General features: G+C 39.4%; 2 protein-coding genes and 1 pseudogene across 3 annotated transcripts; 2 read left to right on the forward strand and 1 right to left on the reverse strand.

Annotated features, from left to right (window-relative positions):
• The first annotated feature begins 2,674 nt into the window (after positions 1 to 2,674).
• Positions 2,675 to 5,325, forward strand: LOC131227987 (cytochrome P450 CYP72A616-like; annotated as a pseudogene).
• A 2,509-nt stretch (positions 5,326 to 7,834) lies between these two features.
• Positions 7,835 to 8,949, forward strand: LOC131227784 (uncharacterized). The gene is made up of 2 exons (XM_058223603.1): positions 7,835 to 8,006; positions 8,156 to 8,949. Exons 1-2 carry the CDS (start codon positions 7,911 to 7,913, stop codon positions 8,789 to 8,791), a joined length of 732 nt encoding a protein of 243 aa, XP_058079586.1. The 5' UTR covers positions 7,835 to 7,910; the 3' UTR covers positions 8,792 to 8,949.
• A 1,816-nt stretch (positions 8,950 to 10,765) lies between these two features.
• On the reverse strand, positions 10,766 to 16,804 carry LOC131227229 (S-adenosyl-L-methionine-dependent uroporphyrinogen III methyltransferase, chloroplastic-like). Of its 2 annotated transcripts, none has more exons than XM_058222983.1 (6): positions 16,129 to 16,804; positions 15,724 to 15,801; positions 13,387 to 13,456; positions 13,233 to 13,302; positions 12,015 to 12,222; positions 10,766 to 11,544 (listed from the first exon to the last, which is right to left on the reverse strand). In XM_058222983.1, exons 1-6 carry the CDS (start codon positions 16,711 to 16,713, stop codon positions 11,395 to 11,397), a joined length of 1,161 nt encoding a protein of 386 aa, XP_058078966.1. In that variant the 5' UTR covers positions 16,714 to 16,804; the 3' UTR covers positions 10,766 to 11,394. The 2 variants fall into 2 exon arrangements, with proteins under 2 accessions (XP_058078966.1, XP_058078965.1); XM_058222982.1 differs by having other exon boundaries at positions 15,724 to 15,813.
• Positions 16,805 to 20,886: the final 4,082 nt, after the last annotated feature.

The raw sequence follows: 20,886 nt of genomic DNA on the forward strand, positions 1-20,886 counted from the left end.
CTTCGTCTCTAGAAATTTTGTTTTATTTATTTATTTTTATTTTATTTTTTGAAATAGTAACTTTCCTAGTTCTGATTTTTAATTTTATTATCCTGGGGCCTCAGCATGATGTGATCGTATCTTAGCTGTGGAGATTGTATCAGTGGGGACATGCCACGTTAATCCAGACCACACTTCATGGAACCGACCATCAGTGGGGAATAACCAGACCACGTTCCGGATCGTGAGATACATCGCCTTTGGTCGTTAGTCTACAAAAAGACGGAAAAACAGAAGATACAATCAACGGAAATACTAATTAAATGTGAGGTTGGATAAGGGTCCAATAAATGTGATGTTGGATAAGGGTGCAATATATGTCGCGTTGAGAGGGTCCTCAACCCAACCCATTTAATAACTGATTTAGAATTTAGCTCTACATCCAATCCATTAAAATTGGGCAAGGTGGGTTATCTCCCGGGTTTTATTTATTTATTTATTATTTTTTTAAAGCCTAACCCATGTGTACAAAAGCCTCACCAAAAATAAATAAATATACACACACCTCAAAATTAAATAAATACACACATCATGAGTCACAGTCGGCAATTTTAATTTAGTAATTAGTTTCATAAATATTAAATTTAAATATTTAAAGGACATGAGAAGACATTTGAATTAAGAATCAATTCTAGGCATGATCTTTCTAACTTCTATTAGGATCTCTCTCATGGTCTCCCAAGAGACCGTCCGAGTGAGTAAACTGGGTGAGCTCCACCGGAAACTGTACGTGAAATCTTCTCCGACCATTAGATGCATAGCATATATTAGTGTAAGGGTAAAAAAGTCATGCCATTTAGGATTTAGGTAGGTGGCAGCAGGGGAAATGCTTGAGAGCAAACGCCCTCAGTGGCCCACTTCAATTGCAAAATAGCCTGATTTTTTAGCACAGGTTGTAACATTGGATGACACACCTAATGGATGGACTGGATTTCACATATACAACATGTTGAGGCTAACTATTTCCATTGGTGTGACCCACCCAAACTTCAGTCCTTCATATCTTCGGGTGACATATTTAATGTTATATGATAAAAGTATTGTTTTTTATGTCTTAAATCAATTCAGAAACAGAGTTTACTAATGGTATTGATAGATCATTCGATGTCATCGAGCACTGTTTGATGCCATCGAAAAGCTACTCGATTCTATCGAGAATTTCAAAATTTCTCTAATTGGTTGTTGGACTATCTACATACCTGTTTGATGTCATCGAACTTAGTTTCGATGCTATTGAAACTTAAGTTAGATGTCATCAAGACCCATCGAATTGTAATTGAGAAAATTTGATTTTCCATATTTTTATTTCTGGACTGTTTTGGTGTTATTTTGATACCATAAAAGTGAAGTTCGATGTCATTGATGGTCTGCCAATGACATCGAAGTCCCATCGAGGGTCTTATTGAACGTATCACAAAGTTAAGTGCATATCTGCAAGATTTGAAGGCTATATATAGGGGTGTAATCAGGATTGAGGGTATCTAAGAACTTTCAAATTCGTTCCTAGAGTTTCAAGGGTATAGTTTGAGATGATTTGAGGTTTGTTCGAATTGGATATTCTCTAAACTCTTGTAATTTCTGCTTTCATAATGATTATTTGTCGCTTAATTTGTACTGTAGTTTTTTTTTCTTTTTTTTCTGAAAGGGTTTTTCTACGTTAAAATCGGAGTATTGTGTTTGTGTTTGTGTTTGATTGTTGCGATTAGATTACTTCACTTGATTCATCTCTGTGTGCTTCTGCGGTCCCCGACAAGAAGTGGATTTCATATATACATTATAGTGGGACCCATGATAGGATTTCCTCCTCATGGCTCGACTGAAAGTCCAGTGACCAATTGTGTTAATTCTTCCGCGTTTCTCCACCAGTCGAGGAGTTTGCTTGACCGGTCGAGGGTGCCGCTCGACTAGTCAAGGACCCTGCTCGATCAGTCGAGGTTACACAGATTCAACTCTGGATTTTGTGCAGACTGCATAAATTTGAGGCGGTTTTCATAGAGGTGTGGAAAGGAGTTTCCTAAACTATAAATATGGGTCCCTAAAGCTGTTCTAGGGTATTCTGAGGGTTTCTAAAGGTAATTCCTTCAAGGGTTTTTTACGGCCAAGGTGAGAGAGAGAGAGAGAGAGAGAGAGAGAGAGAGAGAGCTTGTGGAATGGAGGGTTATGCTAGTAGAGGTGGTATACTGTGCACTCGACATCTCTGCATTTCTACGTCCTCGTAATCGGTGAGATCTCTCCATTTTTCCTTTATTCTCTTATTGTTTATTCACTCCTGCGTGAGTGAAGAAGGTTTGATCCAAGCGGTGTATGCTTGTGATCGGTTATAACGTTCTACTTCATAGTGGATTGTTGATCTGGACGAGGTCTCGTAGTTTTTACCTCTTTGAGGGTTTTCCATGTAAAATTCTTTTGTGTCGTGTGGTTTATGCTTTGATTTATTTCATTGCTTTATTATCCCATAATTCTGGTGTTTTTGGGAGGCTAGATCCTAAGGTTTTGTGCAATGGCCCCCAACAACCCACCCAAGGTGGGCCCCTCGTTCACAAGGAGACAATCTCTCTCTCTCTCTCTCTCTCTCTCTCTCTCTCTCTCTCTCTCTCTCAATTGAAATATTTGAGATTGGAAAATTACAGGTAAGATGTCAATGAACTGTTTTGGACCAATGCCTAGACTGAACATCATGGATCCTGAGCTGATAAGGGAAATTCTTTCTAGAAATGATCACTTTGAGACACAAACCCACTTACAAAATTTATAGCAACAGGCGTTGCTATTTACGGACGGGAGAAGTGGGTCATGCATAGGAGGCTTTTATCTCCTGCCTTCCATCTACAAAAATTGAAGGTTGTTTTCTATCCTTTCCTCTCATAAATTTCAATTGAATGTCTGAGGATTCACCATAATGTCTATTTCATGTCATAGTGGTTTAACACTTAATTTCCAAATTATAAGGAGCCCAAGGATCAATGATCAATGCCACATATCCAATGGTCCCACTTTAAATTGGGGATGCTCCAAAAACCTCCTTGTGTTGGAAGATCCCAATGCCACAAATTGATGGTTGAGAAAACATATAAATATATAACAATGGTCCAGATTTAAATAAAAAGGACCCAAAATTGAAGGGTTAGCATCTTCCAATCCTGGAGAGAGCATCCAAAACTCACAGTGGACCCATCAGATCAATTGTCTGTATCCTCAATGGGCCTCAAGTGTAGAATGAAGGCATCAGCTTCAGAAAAACTATGTAACTATAACATCTTTACAATACAAATTTGCTGGTTACAGTGCATGCTACCAGTATTTTCCATGAGTTGTAGTGAGTTGGTCAAGAGATGGGAAACGTTAATTGGTTCACAAGAGTCCTATGAATTGGATGTGTGGCCAGAACTTCAGACGTTTACCGGAGATGTCATTTCCCGGACGGCATTTGGCAGCAGCTACAAAGAAGGGAAGCAGATATTCGAACTCCAGGCAGAACAAGGTCTACTCCTCACTAAAGCTAGAAGGATTGTAAACATCCCAGGTTTCAGGTACTTGATCTTTTCATCTTGTTTGTTATCCACGATACGTTGCCATTTCTCTGTGATAATCCTCATTGCCTAAGTATTCTGTCATCAAAAACATATACCATATCCATCCACTTTATCATGAGACCATGGGCCCCAGTCATGCAAACTGAAAACCTGAGCATAGATATTCTCAGATGGGACATTGCATACTACCTCAATTAATTCAAAGACCATTGTGGATGAGCCATAGGTCTTGATTACAGTCTAAATCCTTGGCATTTATTTGAGAAACAACACCCACATTGATTGTCGGTGTCGAATGACTTAGGACCTGTTTGGATTATCGAACTTCCATTCATTGTATGGGCCAGGAGTTGTGAATCCTGCATTGGTGATTCTTGGATTTGGCCAGTCCTTTGTTTGGTAACAATTTGAACTGGCCAATCCAGGATATACCAATACAAGGATCCAAATAAGGGTTACAGTCCATGTCTCACCAACATCATTGCATTGGTGAATGCAGGTTTTTGCCCACCAAAGATAACCTTAGGAGAAAGGAGCTGGACAGAGATGTGACAGCTCTTTTGAGGGCTATGATTGAGAAGAGAGAAATTGACATGAAAATGGGAGAATCAGGTAACAATGATTTATTAAGCTTGTTACTCGAGTCCAACAACAACAACTGTAACGAGTCTCAAGAACATGGAAGGAACTTCAAGAACATCAGAATGACAACTGAAGACATAATAGAGGAATGCAAGCTATTCTACTTTGCTGGACATGAGTCTTCATCGGTTTTACTGACGTGGACGATGATCTCGTTGAGTATGCATCCGAGCTGGCAAGAACCTGCCAGGGAGGAAGTTTTGCAAGTGTTTGGGAAAAATGCACCAGATTTCAATGGCTTAAACCGCCTAAAGATTGTGAGTATGATTCACTCACTATTTGCTAGTTCTATAATCTCCAATGTGATTAATACTCTTTTTTGTGATGATTAAAATTCTTGTATTCGTTCATCCAGCAGGACCAAGTGCCCACATCGAATATGGGCAATTGGTCACCATCCATTTTCAATACATGTGTGGCCCACCTGATGCAAGACCTCAATGATTTTCAAGCTGTGGCACATACACCCAGTGGATATTATGTTTTTATTGTAGTGTTGACGTCTACGCTTGGTTTATTAAATTCTTCTAATATCTAATGCAGGTACCAATGATTCTGTATGAAGTTCTTCAGCTATACATAGGCGGCGTTCTAATCCGACAAACTTACAAGGAAATGAAACTTGGGAAATTCACCATGCCACCAGGAGTCCAGATTGCATTGCCAAGCAACCTAATTCATCGAGACCCTGAATTTTGGGGCAACGATGCAGACGAGTTCAAACCAGAGAGGTTCTAGGGAGGTGTTTCAAATGCAGCAAAGCATCAAATGGCATTCTTCCCATTTGGGGGTGGGCCAAGGATCTGCATTGGCCAGAACTTTGCAATGATAGAATCTAAGATGGCATTGGCCATGATTCTGCAGCACTTCTCATTTGAACTTTCACCTTTGTATGTTCATGCTCCGAAGACCGTTATTACTATCCAACCTCAATATGGAGCTCAAATTATCTTACGCAAAGTTTGACTACATTATCGTTGTGACGAGAAAAAACATTTTAAAGTTCAAATTGTGGTTTGAGAAGTCTTCTTATTTATCAAATCAGTCATTCCATCCATCCATGAGAGTTATAAGATGTAACGAACCGAGAATCATGACTACAAAATACAGATCAGATAACAAAAATTCGTTGTGGGTGAAAAGGTTTGCAAATTGCAAGTGGGCTGGCTAGCATGTGCGTGCCCCATTGACACAGGGAAGGACATGATGAGGTCGATCACCCTTCCACGGAAGATTCCTATGATCCATGAGGGAAAGAAATAAATTCTAATAAAATCGAAAATAACTTGATTAATGATAAAAATAAATTTACAATACTTTAAATTGTGATATCAAACCTAAGAAGTAGATTTAGAATCAAACTCCAACTCAAACTCTCTACAATAATGACTTACAATAAATAGTAAACTTCCTATTTATAGACGGCCATGATTTCTATTACACTTCATGTTTTCCGCCAAAATTAGTAAGCGTCCAATTTGGCCCAAAAGTTGTGATCGAACTATAAATAGTAAAATTGAAAATAAAATGGATTTTCGACCGTCGATCTGAAGGAATCTCGCAAATTCGGCATGGGTAATCCAACATAGTGGGTTGGTTCGCTAAAGTAGCTTCTCCTGTCCAAAAATCATATAAGGTACACCGAATAACTCATTCTGATTTGCGAGATATGCTATTTTAGGGTTCTGACGGCCCTGATCAGTTCCACCTCCAATCGGGCCTTCTCTGGTCCATCTTAGCCATGAAATTGTCCACAACCTGCTCTACATCACCCATGCCCATCCAGTTTTTCGAATGGATTCAGGTCGAGCCTATGAGTCCTATGGGATGGGCTTATGTCCAGCTAGAAGGCCTCATTGAGTCTTGATTTATTTTAACACGGTGGACTTAGTACACGGCTAGTGGGCTAGTCGAGACCTAGCCCTACATGGGTGGCAGCTGACAACAGGCCTGGCCATGGTCTGTACAGTACAATCAAAGAATTTTCCGTTGGTACCCTTATAAATGGTTTTGATTATTGAAACATGGACCAAAATCCAAGGTGCCTTTTAAGCCGTCCTTATATGGGGAACTGGTCACAAGTACCTTCATCCTGTACATTCTTTTGCAGAACTGTGGCCCACTTGATAAGTGGACCAGCTGCATCATAATCATTGACCAAGCCTGGCAAAGCCTAGACACTAGGCCTAGTTTTCAAGCTCAAAACCAACCCTTGGGTCTAAGTTTAGGAGCCATGGCCCTGGTCCTACAGAGCAGGGCCAGGCAGCCTGGCTGATTGCCACCCCTGCTAATTTATGGCATGGAAAATAATGAGAACGGATCCATACATTGGCTGTTTGTAAACTTTGAATACCACTCCTTTTCTATCAATGTGTTACATGTTTAGAATATCTTATTAGTGCAGGTGGGCCACACCATGATGGCCACAGGAGCAGATCAGTAGTGGGTGTGTTCCCTGACAGTGGACAATGTATGTGTCGTATATCTACACCATCCATCAGTGTTTCCAGCTCATTTTAGGGCCTGAGCCGAAAAAAAGAAGAAGGCCCAAATCTCAAGTGGATTACATATTAAGGATTGAATGTCCACCGTTAAAAACTTCTCGGGACCCAAAAAGTTTTCGATCAAGCTGATATTTGTGTTTTCCATTCATCCAGGTCTGTGTGACATTATCAACAGGTTAGATGGCAAATAAACATTACAATGGGCGCTAGAAAGCTTTTAATGGTGGGCCTTGAATGACCATTGGTTCTTGTGGTGTGCTCCACTTGAGATTTGGATCTGTTTCATTTTGGGTCCATGCCCTAAATTGAGCTGAAAAAACTGATGGACGACGTGGACATACAACACACATAAAGGTGGTCCCCACGATCAACGGTCAGGGAAACACCAACCCCTGATCCACTCTGGATGATCACCTATATGAAAATCAAGCTGACCCACTCATCAAGAGGGAATATCAAAACTATGGGACAGCCGATGTTATAATTCATTGAACTAATGTGGCCCACCCAACGATATAAATGATCTGATTTTCATCCCAAATGATTATCATGGTCTGGCACACCTAAGTCTGTACACGAGCAGAGTTAGCTCGGTTTGCTTGCTGGAGTCGTCGACTTGAAAAGGCTCAATTCGACTCGGTTTGAAACTGAGTTCAAGCCGATTTGAGCTGATTTTTTGAGCTCGACATAATTTGAAACTGAGTTCGAGCTTGCCCGAGCTCGACTCAACTCGGATCGAATCGAACTCGGTTTAAACCAGTTTGGTGACTCGGTTACTTTGATATTATTGTTACTCACCAAGTGTTTGATGAAATGACTCAATGAAGTGTGGCTGGTGGCAAGGAAGGTGTGTATATGAAACAAATACTTTTTTTTCTTAATTTTTATGTTGCTTACAAGCTGTTTGATGAAATACCTATAAAACCACCGATGCTGTTTTACACACAGTGAGATTTTGAAGGTGCAGCCCATGTGTTTGTGAAATTGCTCCGCAGGCAAACTCGGCTCGATCTTGGCTTGAACTCGGCTCGGACTGGCCCAAGCTGAGCTGGCCAGTCAAGCTCAAGGACCGAGTTTGAGCTGGGGTCAACAAGTGGCCGAGCCGGTTTTTTGACCTCGCACACCTTTCGCACAGGTCAGATATTTTACACACGCGACGGCGGGTTCGAATAACATTGGATGAGAAACGCGTATGTGCGTTTCAGTTTTGAAGCATAGAGTCTGTTACCTTCTCAACGAGATGCAATCCAGATCTCCCCATGCGGCCTTCTTCTCCTCTCTCAAGCAGGTATGTTTTTAACCATTTCTCTCATCCACCAAACACCCTCTTTCCTTCTTCTGATTTTTCCATATCCAAATACCCAAAAACACTTCCTTCTTTTCTAACTGTTATTACATTCATACCCCTAACTAAATCAAACCCATTTCTTCAAACAGGTAGAGAAGAGATTGGCATCAGAAAATAGCAATAACAACAACAATAACAATAAAAATCCATCTCAAATTCCTCTCACCAAATCAATTACAACAACATCCACAGTAGAAAGTCTCAGCTCTCCCATTTATCTCGGGTATCATCAACCATATGACAACAACAGCAGCAGCAGTTTAAGACTCCTCCAAGACAGCGAGCCTCCTCAAGAATTCCTCTCTCATTCCATTGAATTCCCGCAAACCGCGAAAGACCCAACGCAGCCTGATGATCCGAACGACGAACCCATCACCGGAACGGACGATGGAGATGATATTGGACGGTTAATGGATCTACTGGGCTTATCAGATTGTGCGCATGAAGGGGGGAATTTGAAGAGCATGTCTTGTTTCTGCAATGGCGGGTTTTACTCAAAGGTTGCAGGGGTGAAGGGACCCAAGTGTGAGAAGGAGATGGAGAGGCTAGAGGGGTGGATTGGTTATTTTTTAAATGACGGAGGGGAGAAGAAAGAGCCTTTGAGATTGGCTCACTTGCTTTTGGGAAAAGCTGCTGTTATGGATGAAAATGGTTTTGGAGGGATTGATTTTCCCGCTACTGTGGAGGAGTTTTTATACAATGATCCCCCAACAGAATTACATTAGCATAGAGAAATTAGGGATGTGTTTGTGTTTGAAATTGTGATGGTGCTCAATTCTAAAAAAGAACTTTTATCGAACATTTGGTGTGCCTGTGAGAAATGAGTATACTCAATATGGTAAGCCTGCCAGCTTTTTGGCTGGATTTGTGCTTTGGCCTAGAAGCCTTGACCCTGAAGTGAGTGCAAACTCAAAGTCAATGTTTTCTCTTTTTTAGATTGAAAGGCTAAATTCCAGTAAAATGATAGAAATGCATGAATAGAATAAGTTTTAGAGCTTGTTTGGTTAAGAGTTCTGTTGGCAAATTTCATAAGTTTAGAGCTTGTTTGGTTAATTATAATTATAGAAAATGAATTGTAAAATATTATAATACTCGTCTTCAAGTCCACATATAATTTAGCACAGATTCACTTTATTTGGATAGTTATGGTAAAAGTGTGATCATAATAGCTCTATATTACTAAAATGTCAAATCAACAATGGTAAAAATACACTAAATTTTAAGTGTAATAGGAGATTTTTTATAATGATTTCAAAATTTTTTATCTGTCTCCTATTACGTTTGCATTTGAGCAATAGGTTGTACACACTAAATTATGTATTTAAATAATAATTATTACAATTTTACTATCATTTTCTAGTATTTTCTTCCTATCAAAAACAGGCCCTCAGAGGATACTTTAGAAACTTCATATCAATGTCACATTGCCTCTTCAGCTCTCTTCAACGAATTTTTTTATTTTCATCCCTAGATAATTTATAATAATTAAATTGTCTTTGGTCTCCTTAAAAAAGGATAGATCATTCAAGTCATCAATCTGAAGAACTTACAAAGGCTCTCAATGGCGCCTTTATTTTCTCAGGGCCTGTTTGGTAGATGCCTAATTCATCCCACATGAGAGAACTAGATTGTTGGTTATTAAGATAATTTCCAATCCTTGCTAAAAAGAAATATGACCTCTAATACCTTATTACAATAAACTGAGACAAGATGAACTCATTTTTAGGTGTCTACCAAACAAGCCCTTGGCATTTCAGTGATCCAGTCACAGGAGACCTGCAGCAAGCTCAGTTGGGCTGCTTCCAGGGTCACAGGAGACTTGCAGTGAGCTCAGCTGGGCCACTTCCGGCTACACGATATCAGTTATTAATCAACAATGATAGAGGAGCGCAATCCCAAGCCCAGGCTCCAGCCTGAACAATATTAGCCACTATCAGATCCATGCATGGACCTTATCACAGACCAGTTCACTAAGTATGTTGTCAAATTGGTTTTGGTGCACGCCCAATCTGTTTATTAATTGTATACAAGGTTCAGGCCTTGTGGGCCCTACCATGGTCCTAAATTCCAAACCCAAGCCTTATCGGCGCCTGGCAAACACAGGCCATTGCCAATCACATATCATGGTTCAGAAAAAAAAAAAAAGTTGCTAAGCTGCATTTGTATGAGGGGAGTTTATTGATAGTTGAGCAGTGGCAGCGAAGGCAGTCAGTAATAGTACCTCTGAACTCAAATTAAGCCATTTTTGTGGGACATGCGATGCATAGGCCATCACCTCAAAAGTTGATTGATAAGGCCGTCCTAAACTCTGATAACTCTGCTGGATGGACGTTTGTTGAATTGGGACTTATGACTGTTTTTCAATTTCGACCATCCAATAGTGTCCATCAATAGTCCAGCTACAAAATCAGACCAAGGTAACATTTTTGTCTGTGATCCATCTAAATCATGGTCCACTGTTGATTGACAATTTAAATTGAGTGCTACGCAGCATGTTCAATTTCTTAGTTCCCACCTATCAACCATTGCACACTGCTAAAGCATCGATATTTTTCTCCTGTATGGATTTCAGGTGCATCTCCCTTCTTCTGACCTGATGGAGAAGCCAAAGAAAGGAAATCAAAGGCTGAGATAGTCTTCCTTCTAAGAAGATGAACTTGACACACTAACAGAGATGATCTTACAAAACCAGCCCAAGCTACTGGAAACGCCCTTACAGAACCTTTCATCTTCTTGGCAATCATGGTCCACAAAAATACATAAGAAAACCAATCACAAGCAAATTGTCACTACACAAGAATCCCACATTACAGAACCTCAAAGCGAATTGCTACTACAGTATACACAAGAATCCCGCATTTGAGACATCATCGAGGGGAACATCTTTGCTCTCCATCTCGCTGCCTTTCAATATCAAACCTTATTAAACACACTTAAACTGCATATTTATCTCCATTGACAGGAACAAGCAATCCATTCTTCTCTCAATCTCGACACCTATCCTCCAAAATGCCTCCATGGAGCCTAGGGTTCTTTCTCAGACAGATGCTCAAACTACTACAAACCAAAAATGGATGAACTGATCTTCCAGTAAACATCAAAGAGATGAATCTGAGAGGGCTGCAGATGAGCCTTTTCACTTGCGAACTCATATATGGCATCAGCTGCATTAGATGGCATCCTATATGGTAGCCAAAATTGCGAAGATGACACAGATGAAGATGGCCGTGGCCCGTCTGTTTATTTTCTGAGCTTCTCTCACCAAAATCGTCTGTCCTCTCCATCAGTCAGTGCTGTGAGTTATAGATCCTTCTGCGTAGTATTACTATTATCTAGTCTCCTCTACCATGAGGGCTTCTTTAGAAGAAAGAGGCCAGAATGATGAAAGTGCCACTACCTTTCCAATTATTATTAGCGTCGGCGATACCAAATCTGCCATTTGAACTTCCTTCACTAGATCCTTCAGTTCTGCAAATACCTGCACAAACAAGATATTCAAGCATCACGAACACTAACCATTTAGTCATTCATCAAGCAGCGCCCACCACGTACCAATGAAGTAATCAAGTAGCTGATATGTGTCCGATGTAAATGGACTGCTAAGAAGGATTGACCAGAGGTGATAATCGAATAGCCCACCAGAGACGGAATGGCCTAATTTTTCAGCCACAGCATGTACATGGTGGGTGCTGCCTGATAATTGGACAGGATCCCACCCATGTAAATATGTGTCCGACATTGGCACGAGTGGGGAATAAGATTGGAAACACCACTCTTGCAAATAGAGCCTTAGCTGGTAAGATTGGAAATCCCACTCTTGCAAATAGAGCCTTTGCTGGTTTCTAAAGTGAATATTCGGAAAATAAATCTCCAATTGCAATTCAGTGTTGCTTGGATTGTGGAATTGCCAAGAATCTTCAACTTCTAGAGAAGTTACTGTTTTCTCACCATGCGCTGCTGAGGTGTAGTTCCCCGCTCCACTGCGGCGGCTGGAGTATCAGGTGGCAGGCCATGATACATCAACTTCTGAGCAAGTGATGGGAGTGTCAACAAACCCATATAAACAACCAAGGTTGAATCAGGATCAGCTGCATGCTCTGCTACAAACAGAGGGTCCTTGCCTCCTTTCCTGGAGTGCCCTGTCAGGAATCTAACACTGCAGCCAAAAAGAAAAAATAAAATCAGCAGTTTGATATTATTGGCATCCTAATTTGTGCTTTAAGACAACAACTCCTCTAAAACCCAAAAAATTGGTGCCATCGCTGACAGCAGTAGGTAGAGAATGGATTGAAATTCTGAAAGTCTTATTGCATTTCATGGTTTGGGATTGGAGTAATGAGCTTAACTTCATCAATTTAATTTAGAAAAGATATTCAGCTCCAAAGAATTCAAGAGTTCCAAAAAAATAAACACTAAAGAACTCTCTTGACAAGACCACCAAAGAGAGCCTCACAAACAACATGCAACATCATAAAAATAGCTCAAAGCAGAAGTAGAGCCATTTTACCAGGCCATTGATATAATAAGCAAAATTTCAATGCTATTATTGATTAGACTTTCAGCTTCTGAGCTGTGGCCAAACGCTAAATAAAATTTCCCAACACTAGTGCTGCCATAAACTAATGACCCAATGTGGAGCTGGAAAAATTAAATGATTACTTGCAAAGTTAAGTGATTGTAAAATGCATGTGTTAACTCTGTTAGGAAATATATTGTTGTCTTTTTTTTTATTGTTCCTCAGAAGTGTGGGAAGACTTTGGATGGAGTTACATAATTAGGCAAGGTTTTGCTTCCATATATTTGTACTCTAAACTAAAATGAAGGCTTCTTCCTCTTGCATCATGTATTTTTGTTTTGTAGACATTAATTTACTTATCCATCAGTAAACCCTGCTTGCTAACAGTTTTACAGATGCTGCACACAAACAACCTAAATATAAAAAATAATAAATGAATAAAAGAAAAATCTATTGATCATTCTAACAAGCCAAACAGGACCAGAGTTCCTCGTCGGGAATGCAAAGCAAAGCCAAGAATAGTGAGGACTGAGACTGATTATCTGTCATTTCGACAACTACATACTCTAGAAACTGAAAAGACTCGACATAGGAATTTCTTATGGGAAAATCAAACAACCATATCATATGCAAAAGGTGAGGACAAGTACCTATTTGCAACACCGCGGTGTGTCAATGGAATTCCCAACTCTGCTGCTATTCCTGAAGCAGCCGTAATGCCTGCAAAATGAAAGAAAAATTGAACTGCATCCACTGAACACTTCATTTACAAGCACAAACACAACTCAATGGAATCTATTATACCAGGAATAACCTTCACTTGAATTCCTTGTTGTTGCAGAAAGTCCATCTCCTCTCCACCCCTCCCAAACACCTATAAACCCCACAGAGGACAATCATCTTTCCATCAATCACAAAGAAGAAATGGATCCTCATGCTAAGATAATAATCTTCAGTGATGAGAATAAGGAAGCAGCAGCCATCATGACAAAAACCCAATAGTCAGAAAACACAATTAGTGATAACCAACGTAAAATTGCTGGGAATTAACAAGCAAAATGCACTAGATCCCCCACATTATGGCATTTGGAGCAACACATTTCCACAAATGAGTTTACTTTCAAGGAAATGAGTTTATTAGCAAAAAAAATCTTGAAAAGTCACAATTAGAGAGACCAGTCATGATTTCCACACAAAGCAAAGTAAGGGCCTGTTTGGATAGAGCCAAATAAGTTACTTTTCTACTTACAGCAGTAGATAAGTAACTTATTTTAGATAAGTTTGGCTTATTATTAGTTATAAGCAACTTTTTATTTGAAACTTTTTAATCACTTCAGCTAATTCTTTTAGGGCGTGTTTGGATGCTGGGCCCAGATGGTACAGCATTATATATTTTAATAAAAAATACATTTCACTGCATTTGAATTGGATTATCAACACGTGGTGCACGACCCAGCCGAGTACGTCGCTGAACCGTTTTGCGGACTCCACGCGTCTCAATCGTCAGAGTACAATGCAGCCAGCAGTGCAGTGCTTTCATTGCACTGCACCGCCACAGCAGAGAGAGAAGGAAAAAAAAAAAAAAATTCCTTCTTTAATGCAATTTCCTGCTTCCATAGATCTCATTGCTTCGTTTCTCTTTCAGGAAGAAGCGGCTGCCATCGCAGCCTCATGTGTCAATTCCTTCGGCAATCCGAGCAATCGTTGCCGTTTAGATCGATGTTCTTGCGATCTCGATCTTTCCAATTTCCAAATTCGAGTTTCCATACAGCAAAGCGAGCTCACTGCACCAACATCGATCTCTTCTTCGGTGAAGATGATGATGATGATCTCTTCAAGGAAATAATTCGAGAACTGAAGCAGATATGCGAAAGTTGTGAAGACGAAGAACAAGAAGTCTCCCTCGATTACAGTGACGAAGAGGCAGAGATTGACAACGCTTTGGATTCCAGAAGTTTTCGAAATTCGAGGACTTCTGGAATGGCGGACCCGATGTCACCCCCGATCGCACCAGAACCGTCGGATCGGCGCTCGATCGTAAGCATCACTCTTAGTGTGAGGACGAACTACAACAATCTCCCACTGTCGTTCTGTATCTTAAAGCGGGCGAGGCAATGGCAGGAAGGATTTGCAGAAGCAGGGGAATCGGCGTACTGCTCTGTGAATAAGGCCTTCGCTTCCATGGTTTTCATAATCAACGAGCCAGAGAGATATAAGCTCCAGATGCGAGAAATCCTCTTCTACGAAGATCATCAGGGGATTTTGGTGAGAGTACAGAAAGAGATGCACGCTTCGTTCGTGTGGCTGTTCTAGCAGATCTTCTCTCGCACGCCCACTCTCATGATCTATGTCATGATCCTATTCCAGCAGATCTTCTCTCTCGCTACCGCCAGCAACGGAATCCGAATCTCTGGTAGCACGAAGAAGACTCCACTCCCAAACATTGACTTTGGAAATCTACAATGTTTATATATACAAGTGTACTCTAACCCAAACAGTGTGAATGGTAATCACAATACAGATGCTATCGCGCTACAGTGTCACGAATACCGTGACGGGACAGTTTTACATTGCAGTACAATACTATACGTGAATCCAAACAGGCCCTTAGCTTTTCTACTTTTCATAAGTTGCCGAAGAGAGGCATCGGGAAAGACGAAAGAGAGGAGAAGCTGATAAGTATGTTGTTTAGCAAACATACTTATCTATTTAATAAGTAGAAACCAAGATAAGCTACTTGAGGCATAAGTAGCTTATCTTAAGTAACTCACGATCCAAACGCCCCCTAAATTAGGTGAATGAAAGCAGTACCAATGATTTGCATGAAAAGATGAATTCGAAATTATCATGATGTCTAGAATCCCCCAATGATCTTCATGAAATCTACTGTAATGAAATGTTTCATAAACCAGTTGTATGTTCATGTGAAAGTCAGCATATAAAATGCATCAATTCAATTACGACTGCAATCTTCCCTAGCTTATACACTCATTCCATCAACTTTTCAATGCACCTAATAACTTCCTCAATCTTAAAATCTTTTCATCATTCCAGTGATAAGGAAACTATTTAAATAAAAAAAATAAAAAAAATAAAAAACAAAATTTATGATCTTAGCTTCAACAGCATGGTGAAACTCACCAGTGGATCCCCTCCTTTAAGCCTCACGACAGTAGCACCCGCTTCTGCAAAACTCAGTAGCAACTCGTGAATCTCCTCCTGCAAATTGATCTTCAAAATCAATGCCAAAGGAACACATTTTCCCACACAATTAGACAAAGAAATTATTTTTATTTTTTTAAGAGGAAAAATGAATCGCCATAATCCAAAGATTTTCCAAAATGAATCCAACAAAAGAATTCAGAACCATCTACAAACACCCAGGAAAAAAAAAAACAATTCCAAAATCCAATTATATATATATATATATATATATATATATATATATATATATATATATATATATATATATATATATATAAACACTAGAAAACCCCAAACATTCACAACAGAAAATGAAATGCACCAAATCAGCTGAAACCCTACCTGCGTTCGGCTATGGTACCCAGCGGTCTTTCCCACATACAAAAGCCGTGCATCCGCTCTCACCAACTCCAACACATCATTCGAGACCAACCGATCATACAACAAAAGATCAGCGTTCTCAATCACCCTCAACGCCTTGAGAGTCAGCAGCTCGGGATCGCCAGGCCCCGTCCCGACCAAGAAAACGTTCCCCAGCTCTCTCTTTCCTCCACCACCGGCAGAGACCTCATTAGCTCGCCGCTCTCTCAAAACCTGGAGCAGCCTCTTCAATTCGGGCAGCTGCAGAGCAATGTCATCGTCTCTGATGGAATTCGAATCAGTATCAAGCGAGCACGAAGAATAGGGAGGTGGGTCTTCTCTGTATACCCAGCTGTCCCTTTGATACCTCCCAAAGGAGTGCTTTTCTGTGAAGGGAGAGGAGGGTGTGGAGGATAAGGAGGAGGGGTGAAGGATAAGGGAGGTGTGGTTTTTGGAGAGGGTTGTAGCATAAGGGGAAGTGGAGAATGAGAGAGGAGGTTTTGGGGAGAGGAAAGATACAGAATGTGGGGAGATGATCTCAGATGGGAGCTGATTGAGATGGGCCATTGCATTCAAGTGGCAGTGTTGTAAAATTCAACTGTAGAGAAGGCTTCATTTGGAAGTCCCAACCCAAGTATATATAGAGAAATTAAAAGTGAAGAGTGATTGAAAAGGCCAAAAAGCCTTTTGATGCTGAGAGGGCCAAGTTCAATGAATCGCTCTTCCTTTCATTCGTTTGATGCGCTCTGGCAGAGTATTAATGGTTCATACGCATGCATCCAGGGATTGTAATGTGGCATATATGTGGCTCAATATTAAACTGTCCACATCGTGGGCCCACCTTAGATTGGTTTGAATGTGGAGATGTTAATGAACGGATGATACTAACATGGATGGGAATTTGTTTGTTTTATTATAGCTGTTGATTGCTTTTCATTTCAATTATTCGTTGCATGTCCACCAATCTGCTCGTTTGGACATCTTATCACTGTAATTGTTAGTTTATGGCCCATCCAAATTGAGACCCACTATTTGGACGGTTCATTTGAGTTACATTTACGCCAAGTGTGCCATTTTTGAGAGATTGCGTATATATCATAACGTTGCCCAAGTGCCAAAGTTCTGGTACTGTGGGGCCCACCTTGATGTTTATTCTATATCCAGTCTCTCCGTAAGATTTTTAAGAAAATTTTTTGACATGTTCTAAAATATGAAGCATATCCAAATCTCAAGTGGACGACACCACGCGAAACAATTTTTATTGAACATCCACCGTTCATAACTTCTCAGGGCAAATAGTAATTTTTTATTTTCCATCCAACCCGTTGATAATGTCAAAAAGAAAAAAAAAATTATTAAGGTAAATAACAAATATCGGATTGATTCGACACTTTTGTGGCCCACAAAAAGTTTTTAATGGTCAATGACCATAGTTTCCTGTGGTGTGGTCGACTTGAGATTTGGATCTGCCTAATTTTTGGTACCATGCGCTAAAATGATATGGTAAAACTGATTTACGGATTGGATATATAACAAATACATCAAGGTGGGCCCCACGCTCAAGAAACACCCATTGTAGTGTGACTCGGATAGCACCTGATCCTCTCCCAAACTTCACGACTGGGAAGTGGGAACCGAAACGCAGGTTCGATAGAATACATACATCCGCACGTATTGGCATAGGATACCAGGGCACTTTAGCCGTTGGATCTAAGGTCATCTTCCAATGATCGAAGCCGTTTATATGCTCTTCCAGATCTTGAATGGACGATATGCATAAATAAAATTTCTTACGCTTGAATATTTTAATCCTTCGATCATTCTTTCCCCTTACCATGTACGGACTCTATGTCTCAGTTTTTAAAAAGTCAAAGAGTTAAAATATTTCAATCTGAGACTCTCTTGATATTCTCCATCCAAGGTGAGGCCCATCGAATAAATGGTTTGGATCAGTGATAAATTCTCAGATCCAACGGCTATCCTATAGCAATGGATTTATTCTAGCATAACTCGCGTTCTTGCGAGAGTAGCCAAGCAGACACGCAAGCATTCGTGTACGTTGAATGTGGGTTGTTGGTCAATCCCTTTTGACCGTCCATTTCTCCACCTGATAATCCTTATGGTGGGTCTCTCCAGGTGAACAATCCGGATCTGGCTAGCCACATTGGTACGTATGGTCTGGTAAGGTAGGATTCTGACGCCAGCGGCCATTGCAACCATTGATTGGTGAATCGTCAACCCCTGGTGACGCAAAAGCAACGGTGAAGATTGAGTGAAAAGGTAAACACTGAAAGGTTTACATAGGAAATTTTAATTAAAATAATTAAAATCCTTATATCTACTAGAGATAATGGATATGGGTAATCAAACGGTGTTCTTTACCTCTCTTAAATCTTTCCTTTTTCAAGCATTCTTGTGTAAATTCAAGTAAATTGATTTAAAATTTCACCTTCTCAATTTTATCAATGGGTGGTGACCACTAATTTCTATTTTCTAAATACACCCAAAATTTTAAATAAGATGTATTAAAAATACATTTAATTTAATTTCTCCACGAACAAGTTTTTTGCTTATCTTTCCAAATACATGGAGTTTTGAACATTTAATAAATTGTATGATTTCTTTTTTAAATGTGGAATTTACTAACAATGATATGAACCATCAAGATCTTGAGACAATGTGTATGCATCATCATCATCAAAAGAATACTATGTGTACGCTAGTTTTAGTCATGTAAAGGCCTCATTCCAGCCATGGAAATGCATATGGATTGAGGATATCTTTCAGCGTATATTGATGAGCATGGTTATTGCTTGTAAAGCATGTTTTTTTTTTTTTAAAGAAATAGTAACTCACTATAAGAAATATATATATATATATACACGCGCGCGCGCGCACGTGTAGGGTCATACACTGCTCATTTTGCTATTAACAATTTGACCCTCCATATTTTTATTCTCATTCCTAAAACAATAATCATTTTTTTCTTCTCAAACAACCCACCAAATTGCTAGCAAAGAGATCCTTCTAATAATTTTCTCATCTGCTCTTATTCTCACTCCATGCCATGCATGTTAGAGCTCACTCCATGATCTTGGAAAAGTCCAAAAAATATTGAAATGTTGGAGACTATTTTTAGCATCGACGATATCGGCTAATATATCTCATGATATATCTCATATATTACCTATGCGATATATCACACATATTTAATTCAATGAGCATTTTTTATTTTCAATCATTTTTTTAATATAAATTATGTTAAGTCAGTGTCAATTTTTTACAATTCCATGATTTTTCATATTTTGCATAAAAATCATGCATTGAAAACTTCGATTTCGAAATTCGGAAGAGATGGGCAAAGTTACAAAAGATTGAAAAAAAAAAATCAATTTCTCATAAATCGATTGCAATACTTGCGTCCAAACATAAAATCAAACATATATGTAACTTGATCTACTGATTCTTCTTTTGCTTTTGAATGTATTACTTATATTTTTACACTTCTTACATTTATAAATTATATGAATTGACTTTGAATATACTTATATTAATTTAGTTAGACAGCACATAGATTAGAACCCTACACAATGAAAATTTATTATCTGCACTTATTTTTTGTAATGTTTCTATTTATAAGTTTGTATCGATGTCTTTTTCAATAATCACTGGAATTTTATTGAAAAATTCAATCAATCTTCCTACGTTTCCTTATGTTTCTAACAACAGCGATACATTATACGATACAACTAATATATCTTATGTGATAACCAATACATATCTATATCCTACAAGTGCAATATGTAATGCGATATTGATATTTTGAACACTGGTTGGATGATGTCCACCCAAACATTCCTAATAAATGAATAGTGCACAAAAAGGTGATCAACAATTCCTCATCACTCTTGCAACATATGCAAATATGGGAGAAGACTATTCCTCTTTTTCAAAGACTGTCAATTGTTAAAACTTTCCTTCTACCAACCAACCATCCAAAATTGCATATGCTTGCATAGCGTTTGTTTCTATACCATTATGGATCATCATCCGGTTCTCACAGGAGAGGCTGGTATTCTAGGAATGGTTAGGCGTCATTGCATAGTCATGTTACTGGTTGGCATAGTCAAGGTTGAGAAGCAGCCATGCACCTGATCTTGCTCTTTAGATCATCTGTAGACATGAAATTGATGGTAAGGATAGATTGTTCGCTACTTAATCTCCAAGATCAAGAGTATAACTGTCTGAGAAATCACTTAATCTTATTGGTAATCAGATCATGGGATGGATTTAGTTTTCCCAGTTTAACAACTAATACATCTCCTGTATGCTAGCAACTGGTGATCAAATGCTCCATTGCCCCACCCTCTTATTTTTTGCAAACAGATATTTTCAAATATAATTCCAAGCAGGTGGGTTCCACCTTTCATTACCCAGACAATTCATCAAGTCGGCCCCCACAATGGAAGGTTAGAAATCAGAATATAGCCCACATGTGCAGCTTGAATTGTTCCATGGATCTGATATTAGTTCATCTCAGGGCCAACCGGATGAAGCATCTCAAACAATGAGAGGTGAGCCCCACCATCACAGAATGCTGACCCAAACAAGGCCTACCTTCCCATCAAGCATTGTATTATACATACCTCATACAAAATACTGAAAGACAGAAGAAAGACTGTTGAATTTGTCTTAATAGCAAGTTGTCCTATTTGTGTTTTCCTCCCAGATGCACTGATA

Source organism: Magnolia sinica, chromosome 15 (assembly GCF_029962835.1).
Source record: "Magnolia sinica isolate HGM2019 chromosome 15, MsV1, whole genome shotgun sequence".
In the NCBI taxonomy this organism is placed as follows: Eukaryota; Viridiplantae; Streptophyta; class Magnoliopsida; order Magnoliales; family Magnoliaceae; genus Magnolia; species Magnolia sinica.

Bases quoted from the DNA above. Each gene is read 5' to 3' on its own strand.
- LOC131227229 (XM_058222982.1), bottom strand. From the start codon at position 16,713: ATGGCCCATCTCAATCAGCTCCCATCTGAGATCATCTCCCCACATTCT. The intron at 13,303-13,386 runs GTATAATAGATT...TTCATTTTGCAG, and splicing joins TCAAGTGAAGGTTATTCCTG to GCATTACGGCTGCTTCAGGA. The intron at 11,545-12,014 runs GTGAGAAAACAG...TTGTTTGTGCAG, and splicing joins CTACACCTCAGCAGCGCATG to GTATTTGCAGAACTGAAGGA.
- LOC131227784 (XM_058223603.1), top strand. From the start codon at position 7,911: ATGTGCGTTTCAGTTTTGAAGCATAGAGTCTGTTACCTTCTCAACGAG. The intron at 8,007-8,155 runs GTATGTTTTTAA...TTCTTCAAACAG, and splicing joins TCTTCTCCTCTCTCAAGCAG to GTAGAGAAGAGATTGGCATC.